Genomic DNA, 21,874 nt, shown 5'->3' with positions numbered 1-21,874 from the left:
CAGGAAGGGGAGTTTGGAACACACTGCCTCACATCCCAGCACTGTTCGCCCCTTTGCATCCTGGTAAAAGCAGTTCACAGTTAGCGCTTACTTGGAAATTATCTGTAGTTTTTCACCAAAGTTGGTGCAGACATTGCTGTATATCTCTAGACAAGTGTTTCTGGGTTTAGCCCTTCATCAGTACAGAGTAGAGAACAAAGAAAATTAATCTGGGGTTGCTTGACAAAATCCTCTCAGGTCAAGTACCACTCACAGGCACACAGGAGCATCTCCAAAGCTCGTCAGCTCATTGGCTCAGGGGAGCCTTTTAAACAGGAAGGGGGGTTCGGAGCACACTGCCTCACATCCCAGCACAGTTCGTCTCTTTAAATGAAAGACTTTATTACTTTCTGATCGGACTACGAATTCGACTACATTTACCATGATGCATTGGGGTTGGACTTTGTGGCTGGAATGTAGGCAGTGTGCTCCCTTTCTTTGTAATTTTGTCTTTAGGCAGCTCCCTTGAGCCACGGCTGACGAGCCTTGGGAGGCACCTGTGCGCCATGAGTGGTACATAAACCTGAGAAGACATTTGGCGGCATTTCAAGCAGCCCCTATACCATGCTGCTTCCGGCTGATGACGGGCTAAACCCAGAAACACGTGTACAGGGATAGACAGCACTAGCTGGGCCTACGGAGGTGAAAGACTTTATTACTTTCTGAAAGGACTACGAATTCGACTGCATTTACCATGCTGCATTGGAGTTGGATTTTGTTGCTGGAGTGTAGGCAATGTACTCCCTTTCTTTGTAATTTTGTCTTTTAAGACGGCTCCCTTGAGCCACGGCTGACGAGCCTTGGGATGCACCTGTGCGCCATGAGTGGTACATAAACCCAAGAAGACATTTGGCGGAATTTCAAGCAGCCCCTATACCATGCTGCTCCCTGCGGATGTCGGGCTAAACCCAGAAACGTGTACAGGGATATACAGCACTTGCTGGGCCTACGGAGGTGAAAGACTTTATTACTTTCTGAACGGACTACGAATTCGACTGCATTTACCATGATGCATTGAGGTTGGACTTTGTTGCTGGAGTGTAGGCAGTGTGCTCCCTTTCTTTGTAATTTTGTCTTTTAAGACGGCTCCCTTGAGCCACGGCTGACGAGCCTTGGGATGCACCTGTGCGCCATGAGTTGTACATAAACCTGAGAAGACATTTGGCGGAATTTCAAGCAGACCCTATACCATGCTGCTCCCTGCGGATGACGGGCTAAACCCAGAAACACGTGTACAGGGATATACAGCACTTGCTGGGCCTACGGAGGTGAAAGACTTTATTACTTTCTGAACGGACTACGAATTCGACTGCATTTACCATGATGCATTGGGGTTGGACTTTGTTGCTGGAGTTTAGGCAGTGTGCTCCCTTCCTTTGTAATTTTGTCTTTAGATTTATGAATTGTTAGTATAATTGTGCACTTTTATGTGTACCCAATGAATCAAACGTAGCAGAATACCACATCGATTTCTGATTGATATAATAGCAATTGCACCGCTGTGTTTTTATTCTGTGAATGTAATGTTTATAGGGGGTTTTCATTAACCACACAAATAAATAAATTAAATATAATTGGAGAGTGGATCTGTCAGGGTAAACTTTCCACAGACGCTCGGGCCTCGGGCAGCAGATCTATCCTGCGGGTTAGAACGATCTCCCCGTCTCAGACAGCAGCATTATCTCTCAGGTTACAGATCTCACATGCTCAGAAAGAAGAGGCATCAAAGACGTTACACTGTTCACACAGGCTCCGGTAGCAGATCTATCTCGCGGGTTGCATAGATCCTACAGGTCTTAAGAGTGCAAAGCTGTCCCTGCCTTATAGAGATCTTAAGCCCAAACCTTGGAGGGTGGAGCAGTCCACAGAGACTCGGACCTCGGACAGCACAACTATCCCTCGGGTTACACCGATCTCACCATCTCAGACAGCACCAGCAGCACTGTCCCTCAAGTTACAGATCTCACGGGCTCAGAAAGAAAAGGCATCCAAGAGGTCACACACATCCCACAGGATCTGATAACTGGGTTATCCCTCAGATTGCACAGATCAGCAGAGCTATCCCTGAGGTTATGCAGGTCTTAGGCTCAGTCCTTGAAGAGTGCAACTGTCCCTCGGCAGATCTGTCCCCGGGGCATGTGGGAGCAGTGATGCATACACAGTGGGTGCGTCTTGTGTAGAATTATAAAGGGGTATAAGACATGTGGCAACATGAGTTTCAAAGGGTGCAGAGTACAAGAGGTTGTACATGTGGTGCGGGTGTGGTATGTGTCACTGGGGGGTGTACAAGGGATGCAACTAGTAAGTCGAACAAAAAGGGGTGCAGGTGGCACAGGGGTGGAAGTTCCCGTAGGGTGCAGGTGGTATGGTGAACTATAAATGGAGTGCTAGGGCGAACACTGGTATAATGGGGGTGCCTGTTGTGTATGAGTTTTAAGGGGGGGGGCAGGCTGTAGCGGGGTTACATTGATCAAGTAGGGTGCAGGTGGCTTATAGACTTCTATAAGCCGTAGATGTGGTGTATGGATCCGTTAATGACCGCAGGGAGACATCGCGTTATGAAGGGGTGGAGGGGATATGCAGAGTTATGAAGGGGGCGCAGTTGGAGTATGTTTTTTTTTTAACCGCAGTACATACCGTTTTAAAGCGCCCAGGAGTGTATGGTGGTGAAGGGAGGCGCTTAGGGTGTCAAGTTTGTTAAGTAGGTACATGGACTTAAAAAGTAAGTGCACAAGCTGTCCGTGGTTATAAAAGGGTGTACAGAATTATAAAGAGGGTGCATGAAGATCTAAAGCGGGCAGGGCCACTGGAATTATGCGATTATGCTGCTTTTTCTGCATAATTATGGATTTGCCATATGTCACATAATCCATCATCTTCTGCATAATGTACACACTTTAACAAAAGAAAGTTACAAGCTCAGACATATCAAATGTAATTAAAACATGGTGACGGGGTGTTCCGCCGCAGTGGAGGGTCCCTCGCCAAGGTCGACTGGTCATCTTTCATTGCTTGGTGCTATATTTGGGTGCTAAAATCGTACCAATAATGTGAAATCATTGGCCAATCAGTGTTCATATATGTAAAAATGAAAAAATAACAAGAAATACTACCACAAAATGTGCCTAGTTACACTGAACAATTTATCTTTTCTTGCCACATAATTTGGTTCCTCCCCTGCCGCATAATTCCACTGCGCCCCGATATTTCGTAGAGCGGGTGGATATAAAGGGTGTGCAATGGAAAATAAAAGGGATGCATTCAGAGATAACAGTAAGAGTGCATGGTATTAAGAGGGTGCACAAACTAAGTATAGTGTGCATGGCGTTGTGACTGACGGTGGTGCTGGAGAGGTGCACAGTTATACAGGAAGTGCTTGAGGGTAGAGGGATGTAACCGAAGTGCATAGCGCTATAAGGGGGTGCAGAGGATGCACAGAGTTATAATGGACGCGTGGGTCAATAAAGAGGGTGCATGAGCTGTAAATAGGTGCAGGTGATGCACATAGTTACTAAAGATTGTGTGCAGGAATAAAGGGGGTCGTATGAAGACAGAAAGGTGGTATTCGGAATGTATTTAGTTAAAAAGGGAGTTCATTTGAGGGAGCGCTATTTTACGGGTACCGCAATGTAGAGGCACTTAGGCGCTTTGAGTCGTGCAGGGGGAAAGCCCAGGCTAGTTTCCCGCGACCAGGCGCGGCCAGTTTAGCCATTCCAGTTTTTTCCTTGAATTCTGAGACTTGTGGTCATGTTTATTCCATAATAAAACCAAGGGTCACAGGGGGCCTATACTCCTATACCTTTGTGTCTGGCCCACCGCTCTCCTCGCCTCCGTTTCCTTGGGCATCTGGTGCCAGGATATTAATAGTGCCCCCTGCCTCATCAGCAAGGTGGATGCCAAGGGGAGATGCCAAGGTTCAACGAGTGGGGAGGGCGCGAAAGGCAGGTGGGGGCGAGGGCATCGTCCCAAAATAGCGAGCCCGCAGCGTGGGTATATAAGACCCGGGTCGGGGGGGACACCCACCATCGTCTCTGGATAACCCATCGCCCCTCAGCCTCCACAACGTCCCCCGGAACTCTGTAAGTACCCACTGGACTCGGAAAAAAGGGGGGTAGCAAGAACCTGGTGCGGAAGGAAGTGGGGCACCTCGAGGCGCCACACACGAGGGCATACTGGAGGGAAAGGCACTAAGTGGAGGGTGAAAGGGAAAGGGGGTCGGAAGTAGAGATAGAGAGGACAAGTGGCAACGGTAGAACCGTAGCAACGGCGCCATGGGCCCTAGCGCAAGAAAGGTAGAGTTGTGTGAGGCCCTTAGGTTTCTGGGCCCCGGTGCACTGCACCTGTTGCTCCATTGATAACTAGACCTCAGGAGAGAAAGCGGAGAGGGCATAAAAACAGGAGCAGAAAGGGAAGAGATAGACACCGAAACAGAAAGGCAAGGGAAAGACTGATGAAAGTTACTAAACAGGGAAAGCAGTGGACTGTGAGAGAGAACGCGGTGCAGAAAAAAGGAGAAGCAACAGGAATACAACAGCCAAAAGGAAGAAAGAAGAGGGACCGCAAAAGAATAAGAGAATGAAACGGAAGAAAGAACGAGAAAATGAAAACATGCTAGAGAAGCTATGGAGTAATCATGTGCCAAAAAATGGAAAAGGAGTTAAGAAATGAAAGACAAAGAAAGAGGAAATAGAAATAATGAAAGAAATGAGCAAGAGAGGAAAAGAAAGATGGTGAGAGGAACAAGAAGAGAAAATGTACTGACATTTTTCCACAGACATAGAATGGGAAATCTCCTTTGACACATCGGGTGACAAGTCTCTTGTGGCTTTCACATAAAGTGCACATAAAGACAAAAAAAGAAGAATTTATAGTAAAACGTGAATTTACAGAGAAAGATAAGAGAAACACCAAAGAAAGGGAGGAAGAAAGATCGAAAAAAGTGTAATGATGCATATAGAGTCAAAGGAAGGAAAGAAAAAAAGTGGTGAAAGAATGAACATGTGATAAAGAAAAAAGACAGGAACAAAATCAGTAAAGAAATTGCCAAAATTTGTGAGTTCGAAAGAGGATGTAGAAAGCGGAAGAGAGAAATAAAAAGAGAAAAAGGGAGCAAAATAGAAAGAAACAGTTGGAAGAAACTCTTAACGTGTGGATTTTGAGAGCTGGAAAGAGAAAAGAGGGAGAGAAATAAAACATTGAGAGTAAAAGAAACAAAGGAGTGAAATTGGTGAAACAGACCCTCCCAAAAAAGATGGCATCTAGGAATAGATTTAATTGTCTTCCCACCTCCTCAAACAGAAGACAGAGTGTGGAACAGCAGGGGGTGCTGCAGAACAGAATGAGGTGCATCCGCAGAGATGTATGTGAACCCCAATACAGCTATATTGGAGCGCTTCAGATCAGGATAGGGGGTATAGACAGAACGTTGTCTCGGTCCTAGTGCTGGAATTACAGAAAGGCAGCGGGTCAGGAATGAGGAACAGAGCTCCGTGTAATTCCTGGCATTGGAATAATTGGGCGCTGCAGGTTAGGATTGAGGTGCATTGACAGAGTTGTGTGTGGGCTGCAGAACTGGAATAGTAACAAGCACACAATGTTAGAACTGAGGTATCTTAATGGAGCTGTGTGTGAAACCTAGTATTGGAGTTCCAGTGTTGCCAAGTGTTAGACTGGAGGTGCCTTAGTGAAGCTGCTTGTGGTGTCCAGCATGGGAGTGGCATTGTCTCTTAACCATAGAAGCGAGGGAATCCTGAAGGGCCTGTGTTTGGGCCTCAGAACTGAGACAGAAACATGCACAGAATGATGGAACTAATGAATTCTGGTGGAGCTGTGGTGGTTCCGATCAACATTGGTGTTGGATGTTAGACTTGAGGTGCACTGGCTGAGCTGTGTTTTGCTCTTTTGGGTTCAATGCTAGCTTGGCAGCGGGTCTGAGTATTACAATCGAGCTGCTGTAAGGGAGCTGTATGTGGGTCGGGTTTCAGTCTAGGAAAGGAACGCCGGGGTAGCACAGTGGTGCACTGATGGAGTTGCATGCGGGGTCCCAGAACTGGAACAGCAGTGTGTACTTCTGGAGTGGCTTGCAGGGCTTTGTCAGGGTGTGGTGGGGGTCGCAGTTACATGGTGCGGGGGCAGTAGAGAGGCACGGGAGAAAATGAATACAAAAATAAATAAAAAATCACTTACTTGCTCAGTGCTGCTCCTCTCCCGTCGCTGCTGCAGGCACAGGCTTGCAGCCTGCCCTGCAGCCAATCCTGACGCTGCTCAAAGCAGCATCAGGACTGGCTAAGAGTGCCCAGCCAGGGCTCTCCCAGGCAGACTGGGAGCCTGTGCAGGCTCAGCACCATGTAGCTTTGCTGGAGAGGGCCCTGTGTGCATGTGTGTTTGGCCGGCCCGAGACGGCCGGCCAACACACACATGCACTCAGAGGGGAGTGAACAGTGCACTATCCTCTGCTCGTCACCCCCAATGCCTTGCCCCTTTCACAAGGAAAGATTAATAAACAGAGTTTATTATCCTTTCCTTGTGAAAGGATTTGCAGCAGTTGCTGCTTGCGGGAGGAGAGGGGACGACGCTCCTCCACCCAAAAGGAGGAGCCGCGCCTGGTGTACTGCCTGCAAGATCTGAGGTGCTCTGGCAGAGACAGCATGTGTGGGGTTTTGGCAATTGCACAGCTGAGGGCTTGAAGTGTGTGAACAGAGGTGCACTGATGGAGCTGCCAGTGGGATCCCTGTATGGAGTAGAAGTGAGCACTGTCTCTAAGGATTGTGGTGCCCTGGTAGAGCTGGGTGAGGGGTCCCGGTATTGGAGTAGAAGTGGGGCACTGTCTCTAAGGATTGCGGTGCCCTGGTAGAGCTGTGAGTGGTGTCCCAGTACAGGAACTGCAGTGGGCACTGCGGTGCTCTGGCTGAGATGCATATGTGTAGCAGAGTTAAAAGAGCAGGGATGCCATATAAAGGTTTCCTAGGTGGCATCAGGCTACATCTATGCTCAGGGCCTCTGGATGGGGGAACGTTACTGTATGCTCGGTAAATTGCTTAGATTTTAGATGGCAATCTGGCACAAGGCCAGACCCCCGAAAGAAGCAAACCCTTAAAGCTTTCAGCTGGGACAAAAAAAAAAGCCTTGCCCTTTCTAATTCCTGCTCTTTTTGTCATCATCCCTTCTTCTGGGCCTCCTTTACTATGGCTGGTTTCAAATCATTTACCTTTGTTATGGTTGTCTCTTACTTTGTTTTTGGGATATTTTTCTTGCAGAGGTGCAGACAGAACAGGCTCATAAACTATGAACCAGTGTTTCTAATGTGTCAACCACACTCTCACCCCCCCCCTTAAAGTGATAAAGCCTGGCAGGGGTGGGGGGCGGGGGAGTAAGCAGGTTAATATACAACACCACTGAATTGCTTAATTAGGAAAGGTCAGGCACATCAGACTAAGAAAGCAGGAAATGTCAAGTAGTCACAGTTTATTCCAAAGTTTATGAAAACAATTCTGTGGCTGCAGATAACACTGCTAATTTTGCTGCAGATTCTGATGTAAGAAGCCCTGGGCACCTATAAGGAAATAAAAACTGGAAGTAGAATCAGAGCTAGGGAGCCAATCAATGAGCCGTAAAACCTTGATTTCTAAGCATCAGGGAACCTGATTGGCTCAGCCATTTGCCATAAAGAGTGCTAGACAACTGCCACCATCTTTGAAGGAAGGCCCTCCTTGTTATGTGGGCTGGCCAATATAAGGACGTTTGGCTTTTGTTAAAATCAAATATTGGCTCAAACATGGCTAGTACATGACCCTTAATCTCGTAAATGAGAAAATGAAAGGAAAGGGATGGAAGTGGGGAAATTAGTTAAAGGGTATCCACTGGTAGGCAGCCCTGCCATGTTTCCCAGGTCCTTGCATGATCTGCTCCTCCAGTCCAGATTTTTTTCATTGAATTAGTGGGCTTGTAGTCTTAGTTATCCCATTATAAACATGACCACAAGTCCTAGAATCAAAGAAAAAGCATGGACTGAAGCAACACATGCATGGACCAGCTAAGCATAGATTACAAGGCTGTTCTTTTCCTGGACCAGCTTGCTGGATCAGAGGAGCCAGCTGGTACCTACCAACACAGGTCAACCTCTGCCTTACGAGGGACTGGGGCTGCTTTTCGAGCAGAAGAGAGACTCTGTGGGTTCAGGAAGATTCAATGAAATGCTGAAGTGTAGTCTCCGAAACCTTTGCCTTCAAAGCAAGCACCCCAGCATCCAGACAATTCAGGTGCAGCTCAACGTCCAGTCAAAGTTCAGGGGCATCTGCTTCTCAGGGAAAACCCAGGTGTACCACAGATGCAAGCAAAGCTCAGGTGCACCCCACATTAGAATAATCTCAAGTACACCCTACCATCCAATCATAGTCCAGGTGCTTTCTCTTAGTAGGCAGAGACCACCTGTACCCACATGTAGTCACATTCTAGGAGTGCGTAGAAATTTAGGAAGGCCAGGTAAAAAAGAATAGAAACAGATTTGCATTAATGAAAAAGTAAAGAAACACTAATCATAGAAGCCCCCACCCACTTTGACCTCTTGTTCCTGGAGCCCACAGTAAGGGTCCATGGATAGCCAGTATGCCTATGATGAGGCAGTGCTGCTCACCCTCTCTTCTGCTTTCTTCAGATCCAACATGTCCATGACTGACGTCATCCCCGCGGCCGACATCGCCAAGGCCATCAATGCATTCAAAGGTAAGGACACCTGTCACTTCTGAGGGTTGAGGGCTGCTGGGGCTTTAAAGGGAAGATAATGTGTTAATGACTTTCTTGAAGGTGTGATGGGTTCGGAGACACAGCAGGAGGGTGAAGGCTGCTTGAACATGATTGAGGTTGAGGGGTGTTGGAATTTTACATGACGATCAGTGGGAGTTTTACATGTAGATCAGTGGTGCCATCACTAAAGGGTCCCCAAGGCATACATGTTGGGAACCCCAACAATACATTTTTGGGCAATACAAAGGACTAAGCAGTACAGGAGTGTTTCAGGGAGTCAAAGGGCACTGTGCACATTATGAGGAGCCAAGAGCTATTACTGTAGAGAGGGACTTTGCCAGCAGTTGTCAAGCAGTGACAAATTTGATGTTGGGAGTGCGTTACGTGTGGGCTGGAAATGCCTCCGAGTGTGGGGACTGTCTCATTCTTCCTATATTTAACATTGTACCTCCTCATATTTGCGCATCCTTCTTGTTCTCTCTGTATTACTTTACATGACTCCATACCTTTGCTTTGCTCTCTTCCGCTACACCTCTCCCTCCAGAGCCAGTACCTCCCTCTACATTTAGGGCCAGATGTAGCAAAGGGTTTTACCCATTCTATGTCTATGGGAAAATGTGTTAGTACATATGGCCCCTAGTGTGTTATTCCTCCCTTCTACTTTATAAGATCAATCTATGAAATTGGGCTCTCCTATAGACACCTGCCCTATGCGGATGATAAAGTTTATAAGGATCTTGGTTGCCCTGGTTTTGATGAACATGTGAAACAGCACTATCTGCTAAGGCATGGTCCCGATTATGCTAAAGGAAAGCTTTGATTACTACACTGCTAAAAATACCTTCTGTTGACCCTTCCATCCTTTCTGATTACTACTCTGCTAAAAATACCTTCTGTTGACCCTTCCATCCTTTCTAATTTCAGATCTATATCACACTTGCCTTTTTTATGCAAGATCTAGGACAGTGTAATCAAAAAACAGATTTCTGAATACATGGAAATGTATTTTATTTTTGGTCTGGCTTCTACCTTGGTGATGGCACACAAGTGGTGCTCATCTCTTCCGCCGTTGACACCAAAGTGTCTATGGATGATGGAATGGCATCCATCTTCAGCTTTGCTAGATCTCCCTGCGACAATTGTTTTGGTTTCCCCATCCATCCTGTTCATTCACCTCAGAGAGATAAGTATTGGCATAGACCAGGGGTCAAGCAGCGCCTTCTTTGTAGATCCTTCTTTAAAGCCGTAAATTGGGAATTATCTGAAGGGCCATAAGTCAGCCTCACCCCCTTTTAACCTTTTAACAATAATGCCTACCTCCCATATCAGGCCTCATTTGGTCTTTTAGGCTATCTATTTTTTGTGTGGATGACAGTCTGTTGGCCCACAATATGAAGGATGGTACATCAGACACCATGCAACAGTTGAAAAGCTGCGTATCATCAGAATGAGTCTCAGCTCCCTTCGGCTCAGCTCCGGAAAGACAGAAGGTCAACCTTCTGACCCGTTATCACAACTCTGAGGGCCAGCAGAGTCAGTCTCCCCTCCTATTCCATCTGCATCAGCACATAACTTAGGTGGTACTTTCGGCAGTAGACTGCCCATCAAACCCCATTTCAGGAAAAAATATCTTGTTGCTTTTCCCAGCCTAAAGTAGTCAGGAAGATTCTCCTCTACTACCCACTACTGACCTGAAAAGGCAGTTTAAGCCAAAAAGTAATCTCATGTTGACTACTACAACTCCTTGCTACCAGGACTCCCCATGTATTAGCTGTCTAGACTTCAGGTGGTTCAAAGTTTCAGCACAACGCTTATATTGGGTCTCAACAGGTGCACTCATATTTCTGCCCACCCTGCATCTCTTCATTGCCTTCCAGTAATCAAAGGTGCCCTTTTGAGATGCCTCTGCATGTACCTGTATGATTTTTATAATAAGACTGACCTTCTTCAGATACAGTCTTCTAGCTGAACTCTATGCTCATAAACGGGAGGTGCTTCTTCTCATATTTGACCATGAAATCACTGAACTCAATTGTTCATTCACTCTGCCAAACAAATAATTGCTTGGATGTCAAAATATCAACATGGCACAATATAGTCTTCAAATGACTGACCTGTGCAGTATTGTTGAGGTAAACATATATAGGGAATATAGATTTACTATTCTAACTCCGCGTCCACTACAATTTGCAATGTTTTGGAAGTTGATTTCTTAGAATCAATAATGTTGCCGGTCAATATTTTAGGGTTGATTAACACTTTCTCTTCCCAAAAAAAAAACAGAAGACCTCTTTATTCTCCGCTACTCACTAAGCATAACCTCATGTATGTTGCAATGGGACACCCTGCTCATAGATAACAGTGTGCTATACAAATAATTTAATATGTTTGACCAGTTGCAGGTGCAAATATACAAATCTGAGTTAAGCGTCTTGAAACAGGTGAAGGGGTTAGTGAGGTTTAGAGGTGACCAGGGGAAAAAAAACCTTTTAACACACACTTATTATTACAAATATTAAAACTTTGCAACAGAAATTTCTAAATGATACGGGAATATTTATCTGGAGAGCTGCCAGGGAAGCCAAAGTCAACATTACATGGTCAGCTGGAAGGGGTGGGCGGTGACAGGAAACTAATTTGGACATGGCCTGAGGGAGGGGTTCTTACTAAATCTGCTGTGACTCTTCAAGTGCTAGACTTAACATTTGCAAGGTCACGAGGAGATACTAGATCTACTGGGAGCAGATTTGGGATTTACTACGCCAGAAATAGATTTGGAATCTGCCAGACCAAGAGAAAATTCTGGCCTAGCTCTGGGAGACGGGTCAAAATAAGACCAATTTTTCAATGACAGTACACTTTTATGCATCTGGAAGTCATACCAAGCCCAGCTTTTGGGACTAAATGTGGGTGCAATTCTTCAGACGTTGGTGGCTCATAAAAGCTGATCAGCAATGGTTAATCAGCAGCGGGGCTAGCGGAGCAAGCTCCTCTTGCTTATCAGGCACCCACGTGGTCTAATATTTGATCTTGTTATAAATAAGCCTCAAAGGAGTTCCAATTCGCCATAGCCACCACACTGTTGGAGCTTGACATTAAAGAAAACATCTGGTCGGAGAGTGCCTGCCCTATTTGATCACAGCCAATCCACACGTAACCTCCTTTTCTTTTTCTTTGAAGTGCACCATGAAATACGTTAATTAAACATAATCAGAAGTACAGTGTTAATTCATATTTATTTACACACAAATGTATCCATTTGTAAAGCTAAACATACAATGAAGGCAAAAACAGAATTATAAAATTATTCGAACTGACGAAATACCTCTGGAGGTAATACCTTAATCTCAAATCTACTACACATTTCTTGAGCTCACATGGAGCAGCGAGTCTGTGGCTTCAGAGATGTACTTGTTGCTCTTTTGTGGGATTCAAAGAGGGGCGTTCTGTCCCTGGTGTCCCTGGTGTAGCTCATTCAAAGGGGCTGGGGCTGCTCTGCTGATCACAGGCTTTGCCATGCCCCATCATAGACTGTTCCCAGAAAGGGGAGGAACTGCCCTGCTTTGTCACACGCTGCAGGCAGGTGGGAGGTTTTGTGGTGCCTGTGCCAAAGATTGCATGCGCGGCACTACACAGCACGAGCACCTGTTTCTAAGTTAAAAGAGATATTTCCTCCAGGGAAGGAGATAAACACGCTAGCTAAAGCACCTGGTGTCAGCTGGTGATATAGCCATATTTGCTAACTCATCATTAATAAATAGGACAGGCTTGTTTGAAGATCTATAAATACATATTACAGAGTGACCATTGGGACCTGAGGAGAAGTGGGACCTATGCAAATAATGCCCCCTTAGCCCTTCTTCAGAGGACCATGCAGGCCTGTTGGAGTGGGAGTGGGAGTGGGACTTAATGGTCGAAGGAGCAAGGAGGAAGAGGGAAACGAAGGCAATGAAAATAGAGGTATTACAGAGGGAAATGAAGGAATAGGGACAAAGAGGAAGCACAGGGAGAGGGCAATGGAAAAAAGGACTGAAGTGATAGGGATGGAGTGTGAGAACGATAGAAAAAGAGCTAGAGAGCTGACGGTCCAGTCTCCTTAAAACCCTTATCTGTAACAGTACTACAAATGCAATTCCATGCCTCCATGTACACACCACCTTCAGTAAAATCCATGCCCCATTGCCAGCCAGCAGATCCAACCTACTCAAATACAAATCACCAATTTCCAGCATTATTTGCCCCCAGATTACCATTGCTTCCCCCCACTGCCAGCACCAGTACATGCGCCAAGCTGGTCGCTTACAGCTTCCACCTTTCCTACCCTCTCCCGTCCCCAGCTGTTTGAACTTCCTCTCACATTACCAGTGTCCGTGCGGCGTCACATCCAACAACTACCACCCCCTAACCCTACCACAGTAAATTAATCCACCCATCCTTGCTATGCCACCTCATAAATGCCACTTCTCACCACCTACATAAATTGCCAGCTGCACCAGTAAGAGCCCTCTATTACTTGCCTCAGTCCATCCTTGCCTACTGTGCCACACCTTTACTCACACATCCTAATCTATCTACTCAGTGCATTCCTCACAGCGCCACATATAATGTAAGAAAAATCACATCCTGAGATGTCACTTCCTGTGATGTCATTACCACAAAGCCAGTTCTTCCTACGTCAGTCAAGTCCAAGATTATATCTCCTTGATGCGCGATCAGGAATGAAGGTAAGGCTCTGTCTAGGACTAATACCAGATTTCCTCCTCATCCTCAGCTGTCGACTCCTTCAACCACAAGAAGTTCTTTGAGATCCTCGGACTGAAGAAGCGCAGTCTGGATGATGTCAAGAAAGTCTTCAACATTCTGGACGCGGACTGCAGCGGCTTCATGGAGTTGGACGAAGTCAAGTACGGGTTCAACTTGTGCATGAGCTCTGCAACACAAGGCACCACTGTACAGGGCATAGCTCCATGGGTGCGGCTGTACCGCAAGGCAGAAAATAGATGCTGTTACTTAAAGGATAGCATCGTGCACTTATAGGAACAAGCGAGGTGCCATTTTGTGCATCAGCGCTGCAGGACAATGTACATGACACCGCTGCACAGAAGGGAGCTAAGGAAGGCATTGCTGTTTGGGGCACAACTAGACAGTAAATCTACGCCACCATAGAGGAGGCAGCTACAAAGGGCACTCCACCAGAGGGAGTAGCTTCATATAGTTGAGCGCAATCTTGTGCTACGGTGCACAGGGCATAGGTACAGGGGCTGGCTAGGCAGGGCAAGCTGCATAGGGCACTGCTAAACAGAGAATACGTAACATTATACATGAGATAGTTATGCAAAGTATTGCTATTCCGAAAACAGATACACAGAGTAACTTTAGAGTACAGCTACACAGCGAATTACTGCACAGAGTGTAAAACTTCTGCCAGAGGTCAAGTAGAACAGAAATGTTACTGCTATATATGGGGTTAAGACTAAACAAATAGCCGAGGACTAATGGTGAAAATACAGCACAAGCTACTGTGAGACTGATAATGACAGGAAAGACAGCTACGTGTAAGACTACTCACGCTCTCGTCGCTTCTCCTCAGATGCATGATGCAAGGGTTCTCCAAAGAAGGCCGGACGCTGTCCGACGAGGAGGCCAAGATCCTTCTAGTTGCAGGAGACAAGGACGGCGACGGCAAAATCGGCGTGGATGGTGCGTAACTCGGGAACGTGGTATTTCGCTCGCGCGCGCTGGGATCCGCAACTATGGGGGTCGCAGTGTATACCAGTGGTGCATTTTGAAAGAAATTGCCCCTAAAAAAGACTAACGCATTGTGTGCTAGGATACTGCCACTCACAGAGAGCACTTTTTACGTTAAAATGCCCTTCTGCGATGGCCACTAAATTAGCATTAGACCTGCAGCTTTACTACTAAACCTATATGGCGCACAAACGCTAACGTATAAAAAACAGATTTGCTGCACATATTTTTCATGTGTGCATTACATTAGTAGAATGTTTGGATGGTTTTGATCCTATAACAAAATGCGATGTATATTATTTGTACTTTATTTGCTGCTGATATATTTTGAAATATTTTTACTGTACCTACAAGTATTTAAATGTTCCTGTGTGTTAGAAAGCATTTGCCGTCCTGCAGCCTTTCCTATCACGCTTCCTGCATGCACCCCCACAAGATTGTCACTTAGTTCCCGCTACGAAACAGCCTCACTTAGTAATCAATGAATGACACAGTAAACACCCATCTCCTTGTTAGATTAGCAGCAGTTTGTCAGAAGACACTGCCTGGCAATTGATCTCTGCTTTGAACTAACAGCAAAGAAACAATTAAAAACAAAATGTAAGGGCCTCTTTGTTACCCATTGTTATGGAGCAAAACTACGGTTATGGAGCAGAGAGGGTCCCAGTCCCAAGCTACCACCATAGATACTAGCCACACCCAGAGCTCCCAATCAGTACACCCGTACTCCTAGCCAAGCCGCAACACCAGGTCACTCCTCCCTGCTCCAGTGCTGCCTCACTGTGTGAAGTATATTGACTACATACCATGTTTTCCTCTTTCTTGCAGAATTCACATCTCTGGTGGCAGAAAGCTAGAGGTGAACCCTCGTCCCCTCAACCCTCGTAGCCCCGCCGGGCCACACCGTATTTATTTATCCTGTTTTTTTATGCCGTAATTCGACGCCCCTTGGATCTCGGTGATGGAAGATGCTGTAATGACACCAGACAATAAAAGGTCAACCCCCAACCTGTTGTCTCATTTTTGTGCGTATTTTGGGACGTATTGGGTATTACAATGTGAGACCAGCTCTCTAAATAATGCCCGACACTCCAATTACAGTGTAAGGTTTCTCACTTTCTTAGGACAGTGGTTCCCAACCTTTTGAGTTCTGTGGACCCCCACTTTATCATTACTGGCACTCGGGGACCCCCACTGAATCATAATTCGAATCCAGGGACCCCCCCACCCCTCCAAATGAGACATTACTGAGAGCTGGGGACCTAATCTGTTAATGGTATTTAATTTTCTAAGCAGTCGCGGACTCTCTGAGGGGGCTTCGCGGACCCCCAGGGGTCACCGGACCACAGGTTGGGAACCACTGTCTTAGGGTGTTCACTGTCCTTCCTCACGCCAAATTTTAGGATATCGAAATAAGATACATTTACATACAGTACATATAAGTGAAACGCATTTACATTGTCTGTGGTTATCCTGAAAATCTGACATGAACCAGATGTGAAGTATCGTTAATCACATTTTAAGGCCTTTTAACCACTGACCACAAATCAGCAGTGGATCATACCTGTGAAAACATAACAGTGTTAAAGAAGAAAGTATGCAAGGTCACAACAGAGACAAATGTCGAGCAGAGATTGCTGCTGGGGCTTGAGGAGCACAGACCTCTGTAAAGAAAGGCGCATGATTAGGTGCAGGCGGAACCAAATCAGGGACACTTGCCAAAATGCAGGGGAGAGACGATTCCATAGGGGAAAACTGCACACGGCAGAAAACAGAATGTAAGGAAGTGGCAGAAAAGGGAGCAAAATAAGGAGATTGTGAAGATGCAGCAAACAGACTAGGAGAAAGATGTTCAGGGAGCAGTTTGGAGGAAAGAGGCAGAGTAGGTGATGAGAAGCTAGAACGGATGGAGAATGAACAGAGCATCAGTGGCTGGGAGCAGCAGAGATGCCACGCGACCCCCATGGCATGTCCTGTACTTTTCACCAGTCCTGGCCTTCTAGCCTTCAGTGCTTCACCACAGTTGGTTCGCAGGCTGCACACATGCCAACATTTCAAAATTAAGAAGAGGGAGATTTTGAAGGGAAAAAAAAAATCAGAGGACTTTATTATTTCCACTGACATATTGAAGCAGAGGCATTTTGAGGTAGGAAACTGTTGTTATGCCTTCGCACAGCATGTAATCACCTGTGAGGGTATTCAGGCGCTTCGCAGGTGAGTAGGCTGCAGTCTCCCAAGGAGAACATTTTCAAAAAAACAGGTCCTTAGCTTCTTGTGGGCCTCAATAAGCAATGAGGAAGCTCTGATGTGCTGTGGGAAGTCGTTCCATGCTTTGGGGGTGATGCAGGAGGCGTAAACTGCTCTGATTTTATATTTATGTGGCACATGTGCTTGTACGTGTCCAGTGAGTGGAGGTGCTGGACTATGCGGCTGTTGAGGTAGGCAGGGCCTATTTGTGTAGTGCTTTGTATGTGTGTGTGAGGAGTTTAACCTGGGTGCATTTGTGCAATGGGAGGTCGTGAAGTTCCTAACAATGAGGAGTGATGTGGGTGGGGAGAAGTAGGTTTGAGTGCAAGACTTGCTGCAGCATTTGTTATGGTTTAGAGCCTGCTCAGGAGCTGTTTGGTAATTGCAGTGTAGAGTGCATTGCTGAAGTCAAGTCTGCTGGTTATCTGAGCCTGTGTGAATGATTTGCTGGTATACTCTGCGAGCCACCTGAAAACATTTCACAGCATCCTCAGGACGTCTAAATAGGTGGAGTTCACTACATTTACCTGGGCTATGTGAAGCTTCTTGTTTAGGATGATTCGTAGGTTTTTGGCATGGGTCATGGGGGTTGGTGTGGAAAGGTCTGCTGGCCACCAGGTGGAATCCCAAGCAGTGGTCTTCCTTCTGAAAATCACAACTTTGGTATTATCTGAGTTGAGCTTGAGGCAGTTGGATCCCATTCAGGTGGCTACAGAGGTCATGCAGGTGGTGAAGTTGTTTTTGTCATGGGAGTTTTGTCTGTTGGGAAGAGTTTCAGCTGCATGTCATCTGTGTAGAAAATAATAATGATGGTGTGCAATCTGAGGATGTTGGCTAGTAGGATCGTGCAGATGTTAAATAAAGTTGGGCAAGAGATGATCCTTTGGGGACCCAGCAGAGGAGTTTCATGGCTTTCAAAGTGTATGGTGGCATGCTGACTTTTTGTGTTCTTCCCGTGAGGAAGGAGCAAATCCAGTTGAGAGCTGGTCCTTAAATGACTGTTTCATGTAGTCTTCGGATCATGGTAGAGTGGTAGTCTGTGAGAGGTAGAGAAGAACAAGGGATGCTGCTTCTCCTCGATCAAGGACCATCCTGAAGTCGTTGGTTGCTACGATGAGTGCAGTCTCTATGCTGTGAATGAATCTGAAGACTGATTGCGTGATGCCCAGGAGTTGGTGTATGTCAAGGTGGTGGGTGGGTTGTTTAGTGATGGCTTTCTCCATGACCTTGGGTGGGTAGGCTGTTAGAGAGATCAGGTGGTAGTTTGCTAGTTGGGTGGGGTCTGCTGAAGGTTTCTTTAGTAGTGCATTGACCGCTGCATGTTTCTAGGCCTCTGGGAATGTTGTAGTGTTGATGGAGGTGTTCAGGTTGTGGGTGAGCACTTCCCCGATCAGGGGGGCACCCTTGTTATAGATGTGATGGGGACAAGGGCCTATTGGGGCCCCAGAGTTGATGGTTCTCATGATGTTGGCTGTCTCTTCCATGGTTATGGTTTTCAATGTAGTCAGGGTGTTTCCAAGGTTTTTTGTGGGTAGGCTTGGGGGCAAGTTGGCTTGGGTACAGTTGAGGGTCGAAACTGTTATATAGCAATTTTGTTGATGAAGAATTCTGATAGGTTGTTGCATGGATCTTGGAAGGGGGTGATGCTATTGGTGAAAACTGATGAAGTGAAGTTTTTCACGATCATGAAGATCTCTTTACAGCAATTTGAGTTGTTACATATACACTCGGCTAGAGCCTTCTTCTTGGTTTCTTTGGTCTGTTCATGGTAGCGTGTCAGTGCCACTTTGAAGATGATGTCTGTTTCTTTGTAATTCATTCTCCAGCTTCTTTCCAGTTGTTTGCAGTATTGTTTGGTTGAACGGAGTTCCTGTGCGTACCAACTTGTCTGCTTACTGGTTCTCTTTTGGTTGTTTTGTTTGTGGGGTGCCAGGGAGTCGGCGCAGTCTGTGATCCACTTGTCGAGTTCTTTGATGTCACTGTTTAAGTTGCGTGTAGATTTACTTTGGTTCATGCACATGGTGTGGGACCAGTTTGATTCCGAAATGCTGCTCAAGCTGCAGCTGGCCAAGCTGGTACTGGCGGGTTTTGCTTGGTAAGGGATGTTGATCTGGAAGTGGACAATGGCATGGTCGATTCACGTGAGGGCCATGGTTGCGGTGATTTTGCTGCCATCTAAGTTAGCAAAGACGGGGTCAAGGATGTTTCTGGCAGAGTGTGTGGGTCCAGTGAGCCATTGTTAGTTCGAGCTTTCCAATGCTTTCAAGGTATGTTCTTGAGCTGGGGTCACTCTGGTCTTCCATGTGGAAACTGAGGTCTCCTAGGAGTATATAGGCTTTGGAACTTATGGTGAAATTAGAGATGTTGTCAGTGGAATTTGCTCATAGTCCAGGCAGACGGCAGATGAGGATTCTGTTCATGGTAAAAGTACTCCGTGAAGGGTGTTGCATTCTCTGTGGCTGTGGTACAGCTGATGGTATCACAAAATGATCACAGGCGGTTCTGTTATGTAATAAATGTTTATTGCTTAATTAATTAAAATCTCTACAATTCCATCGTATAACATAGAGGCAGACAATCAATCCTTTGCAATCCACATTCACAATGATAACATCGCATTATGGCTAAATGTTTTCAATTCCTTTGTGTAACATTCAGGTCTCCAACAATAAATCTTTTAAAATCCACAATTTAAAATATCATTATGAAGTCATTACAGAAAAATCAGGGCCATCGTGAAAATATTGGGCATGGAACACAGTCCACCCTGTTGGTGCCATTAATGCTCTGTCTCATTTCCATATCAAAGTTAACAATGCCCTTTGAATCAGGCAAGCAAATCTAAGCTCCATGTAAAAGTGCAACAATCGATGCAGGTAGCTCCAGAACCATTGTTACAGAATTCATTAGTATTAGACTTTTATCGCATGGCTGGGGTGGTTTCATGATTATGCATTGTCAACTGCTGGAAATGCCCTTTTCTCCAGGGTTATCCCCAAACTTTTTGCCTTTCTCCTCCTATTTTCCTGATCCTCTTTTTGTTGGCTTTTGGACTCTGTCACTTTACCGCTGCTAATCAGTGCTAATGTGCATGTGCTCTCACTCCTAAAATTTGGTACATTTGGATTACACCTGTTTGGCTTATTTAATTTACCAGTAAGACCCTGGTAAAGTCGTACACCATATACCCAGGTCCTGTAAATTAAATGCTACTAGTGGGCATGCAGCACAGATTGCGCCACCCACAGACGTAGCCTTTCAAACATGTCTCAGGTCTGCCACTGCAGGGCCTGCATGCACAGTAACTGCCACACTGACTTGACAAGTCAAAACCCTTGCCAAGGCCTAGGCTCGCTTTTTACTACGCCTAAGTCACCCCTAAGGTAGGCTCTGGATACCTGGAAAAAAGAGGTAATAAAAAAGAGATGGGGCAGTGCAATATGATGCCTGGCAGTAAAAGGTCTACCAACACAGGATGCAGCATCCAGGGTAAGTGAAAGCAAGTATGCTACAAAGTGCCATATGATTGAACCAGTACAGGTGTCTCATTAAAAGCAAGTTAAAAACAGGCAACATCTAGAAGAAGCAATAGAAACCACTGGGGCAGTGCGCGCTCTGGCTAGAAGTGATCTGCTAGTGCAGAATGCAAGATGCGGTGTAAGTGTGTTCCGAGGTTACGATTTTGCTGGCATAAGAAGGGCATTAAAAAACCAGTAGGGATAGTGCAATACCGGCCGTGGCGAAGAGAAGTCTACAAGTCCTCAGATCCGTGGAATCATTGTTTAGGTTCATGCAAGTTTATGGTTGATGGAACCTGATGGTATGTACCCATGTGTGGACTATGATCCCTCAGTGTCCTTCCAACTATTGCAAATAACTTACCAATTCATGGAAGCTCAGATGAGAAAACGCAAGCCACAGCTTCTCTGCACGTTCTTACTCCATGCTGCAAAAACAGAGGCTTTAAAAGGATTCCCCTTTGGAGAAGCAGCAATGGAAAACAGCATACTAAATGTTCTACGGATTTTAAAGTGCAAGGGCCAGCCTGCACTGCTTTTGCCCTGAAGGTCTTGTTTTCCAGTGGGCCCTCTATTCCCGTATAGGCAGTGTCAGGAGTCTACTCATCAATATATTCCTTAGGGCTTGTTTTCCCATAGCCGCTCTCAAGTATGGTTCGCACAGAACATCTTCATGGGACTTTACAAGCCCCATGGTGCCCGGAATGTGCCGGATTTAGTTTAGATCCTGTTCCTTTGGAAGAAGCTTGCCCTGTTTCTTTAAGGTACTCTTCAAATGCTGCAGCATAACAGCTGGATTGATAAGGCATTCCGTGCCTAAGTTTAGTGAGGTCATAGCGCTTTTAAGGTACCTTGCCTAGTCACTCTTATTGTCTTGAAATATTATGCGCAGAGCTCCTTTCAAGGAGTCTGCGTCTGCTCTGACCACTTTGTGATCGTATTTAGTTACATCCTCTTTACATTCGATGTCCATGTTCACGAGCCTAAGTGTTGCAAGCGCCTTGAAATAGAAATAAATTGAGGCTGGCCAAGCAGGATTCCTGTGAAGAAGTTCTTTAATTTGCCTCAAAATAGGAGCTCACAACCAGCATGACATGAGCACAGGTAACAAGGAGAAAACTGGCCAACCGATGTCACACTTACATTTTCAAAACCGGTTGTGCCATTCAAAATACAACATGTTGCCTGCACACGAGCCATCAGCTTCAACAACCAGAAAACAAACTGAAACTCACGAGACTCTCATCAGAGACAACACACGCTATTGAAAATAAACAGAACGTGCTGCTGCAGAGAACCTAATGATGTAAGCATGCAGCAGACGTCACAGCACGAGCAGAGCTCATGCTGTGACAGCTGAACTAAACCAACAGTAACACCTATACAACCCCCCCCCTTTTAATACAAAAGGAAAAAAAGAAAAAAAAAAAAATCAATGACTACATAAATATAAAAATATATACATATACATATTGTCATTACATTTACCCAATTACTAAGAAGCCAGTGCAGAACTTATAACTTAAAGCATTAAAGCTAAGAGACATAATAGTCCTGAAATTTGACAGGCATACATACAC

General features: G+C 45.8%; 1 protein-coding gene across 1 annotated transcript; it reads left to right on the top strand.

Moving 5' to 3' along the window:
* Nucleotides 1–4,013: 4,013 nt before the first annotated feature.
* Nucleotides 4,014–15,537, top strand: PVALB (parvalbumin). Its single transcript, XM_069231347.1, has 5 exons — nucleotides 4,014–4,118; nucleotides 8,693–8,760; nucleotides 13,553–13,685; nucleotides 14,372–14,481; nucleotides 15,358–15,537. The coding sequence occupies exons 2-5, from the start codon at nucleotides 8,700–8,702 to the stop codon at nucleotides 15,384–15,386; spliced, it is 333 nt and encodes a 110-aa protein (XP_069087448.1). The 5' UTR covers nucleotides 4,014–4,118; nucleotides 8,693–8,699; the 3' UTR covers nucleotides 15,387–15,537.
* Nucleotides 15,538–21,874: the final 6,337 nt, after the last annotated feature.

This window comes from Pleurodeles waltl, chromosome 4_2 (assembly GCF_031143425.1).
Source record: "Pleurodeles waltl isolate 20211129_DDA chromosome 4_2, aPleWal1.hap1.20221129, whole genome shotgun sequence".
Classification (NCBI taxonomy): Eukaryota; Metazoa; Chordata; class Amphibia; order Caudata; family Salamandridae; genus Pleurodeles; species Pleurodeles waltl.
This window is presented reverse-complemented; position numbering and strand designations above follow the sequence as displayed.

Excerpts from the sequence above, each read along its gene's own strand:
- PVALB (XM_069231347.1), top strand. The coding sequence starts at position 8,700 with ATGTCCATGACTGACGTCATCCCCGCGGCCGACATCGCCAAGGCCATC. Across the intron at positions 8,761-13,552 it reads GGCCATCAATGCATTCAAAG|CTGTCGACTCCTTCAACCAC; the intron begins GTAAGGACACCT and ends CCTCATCCTCAG. Across the intron at positions 14,482-15,357 it reads CGGCAAAATCGGCGTGGATG|AATTCACATCTCTGGTGGCA; the intron begins GTGCGTAACTCG and ends TCTTTCTTGCAG.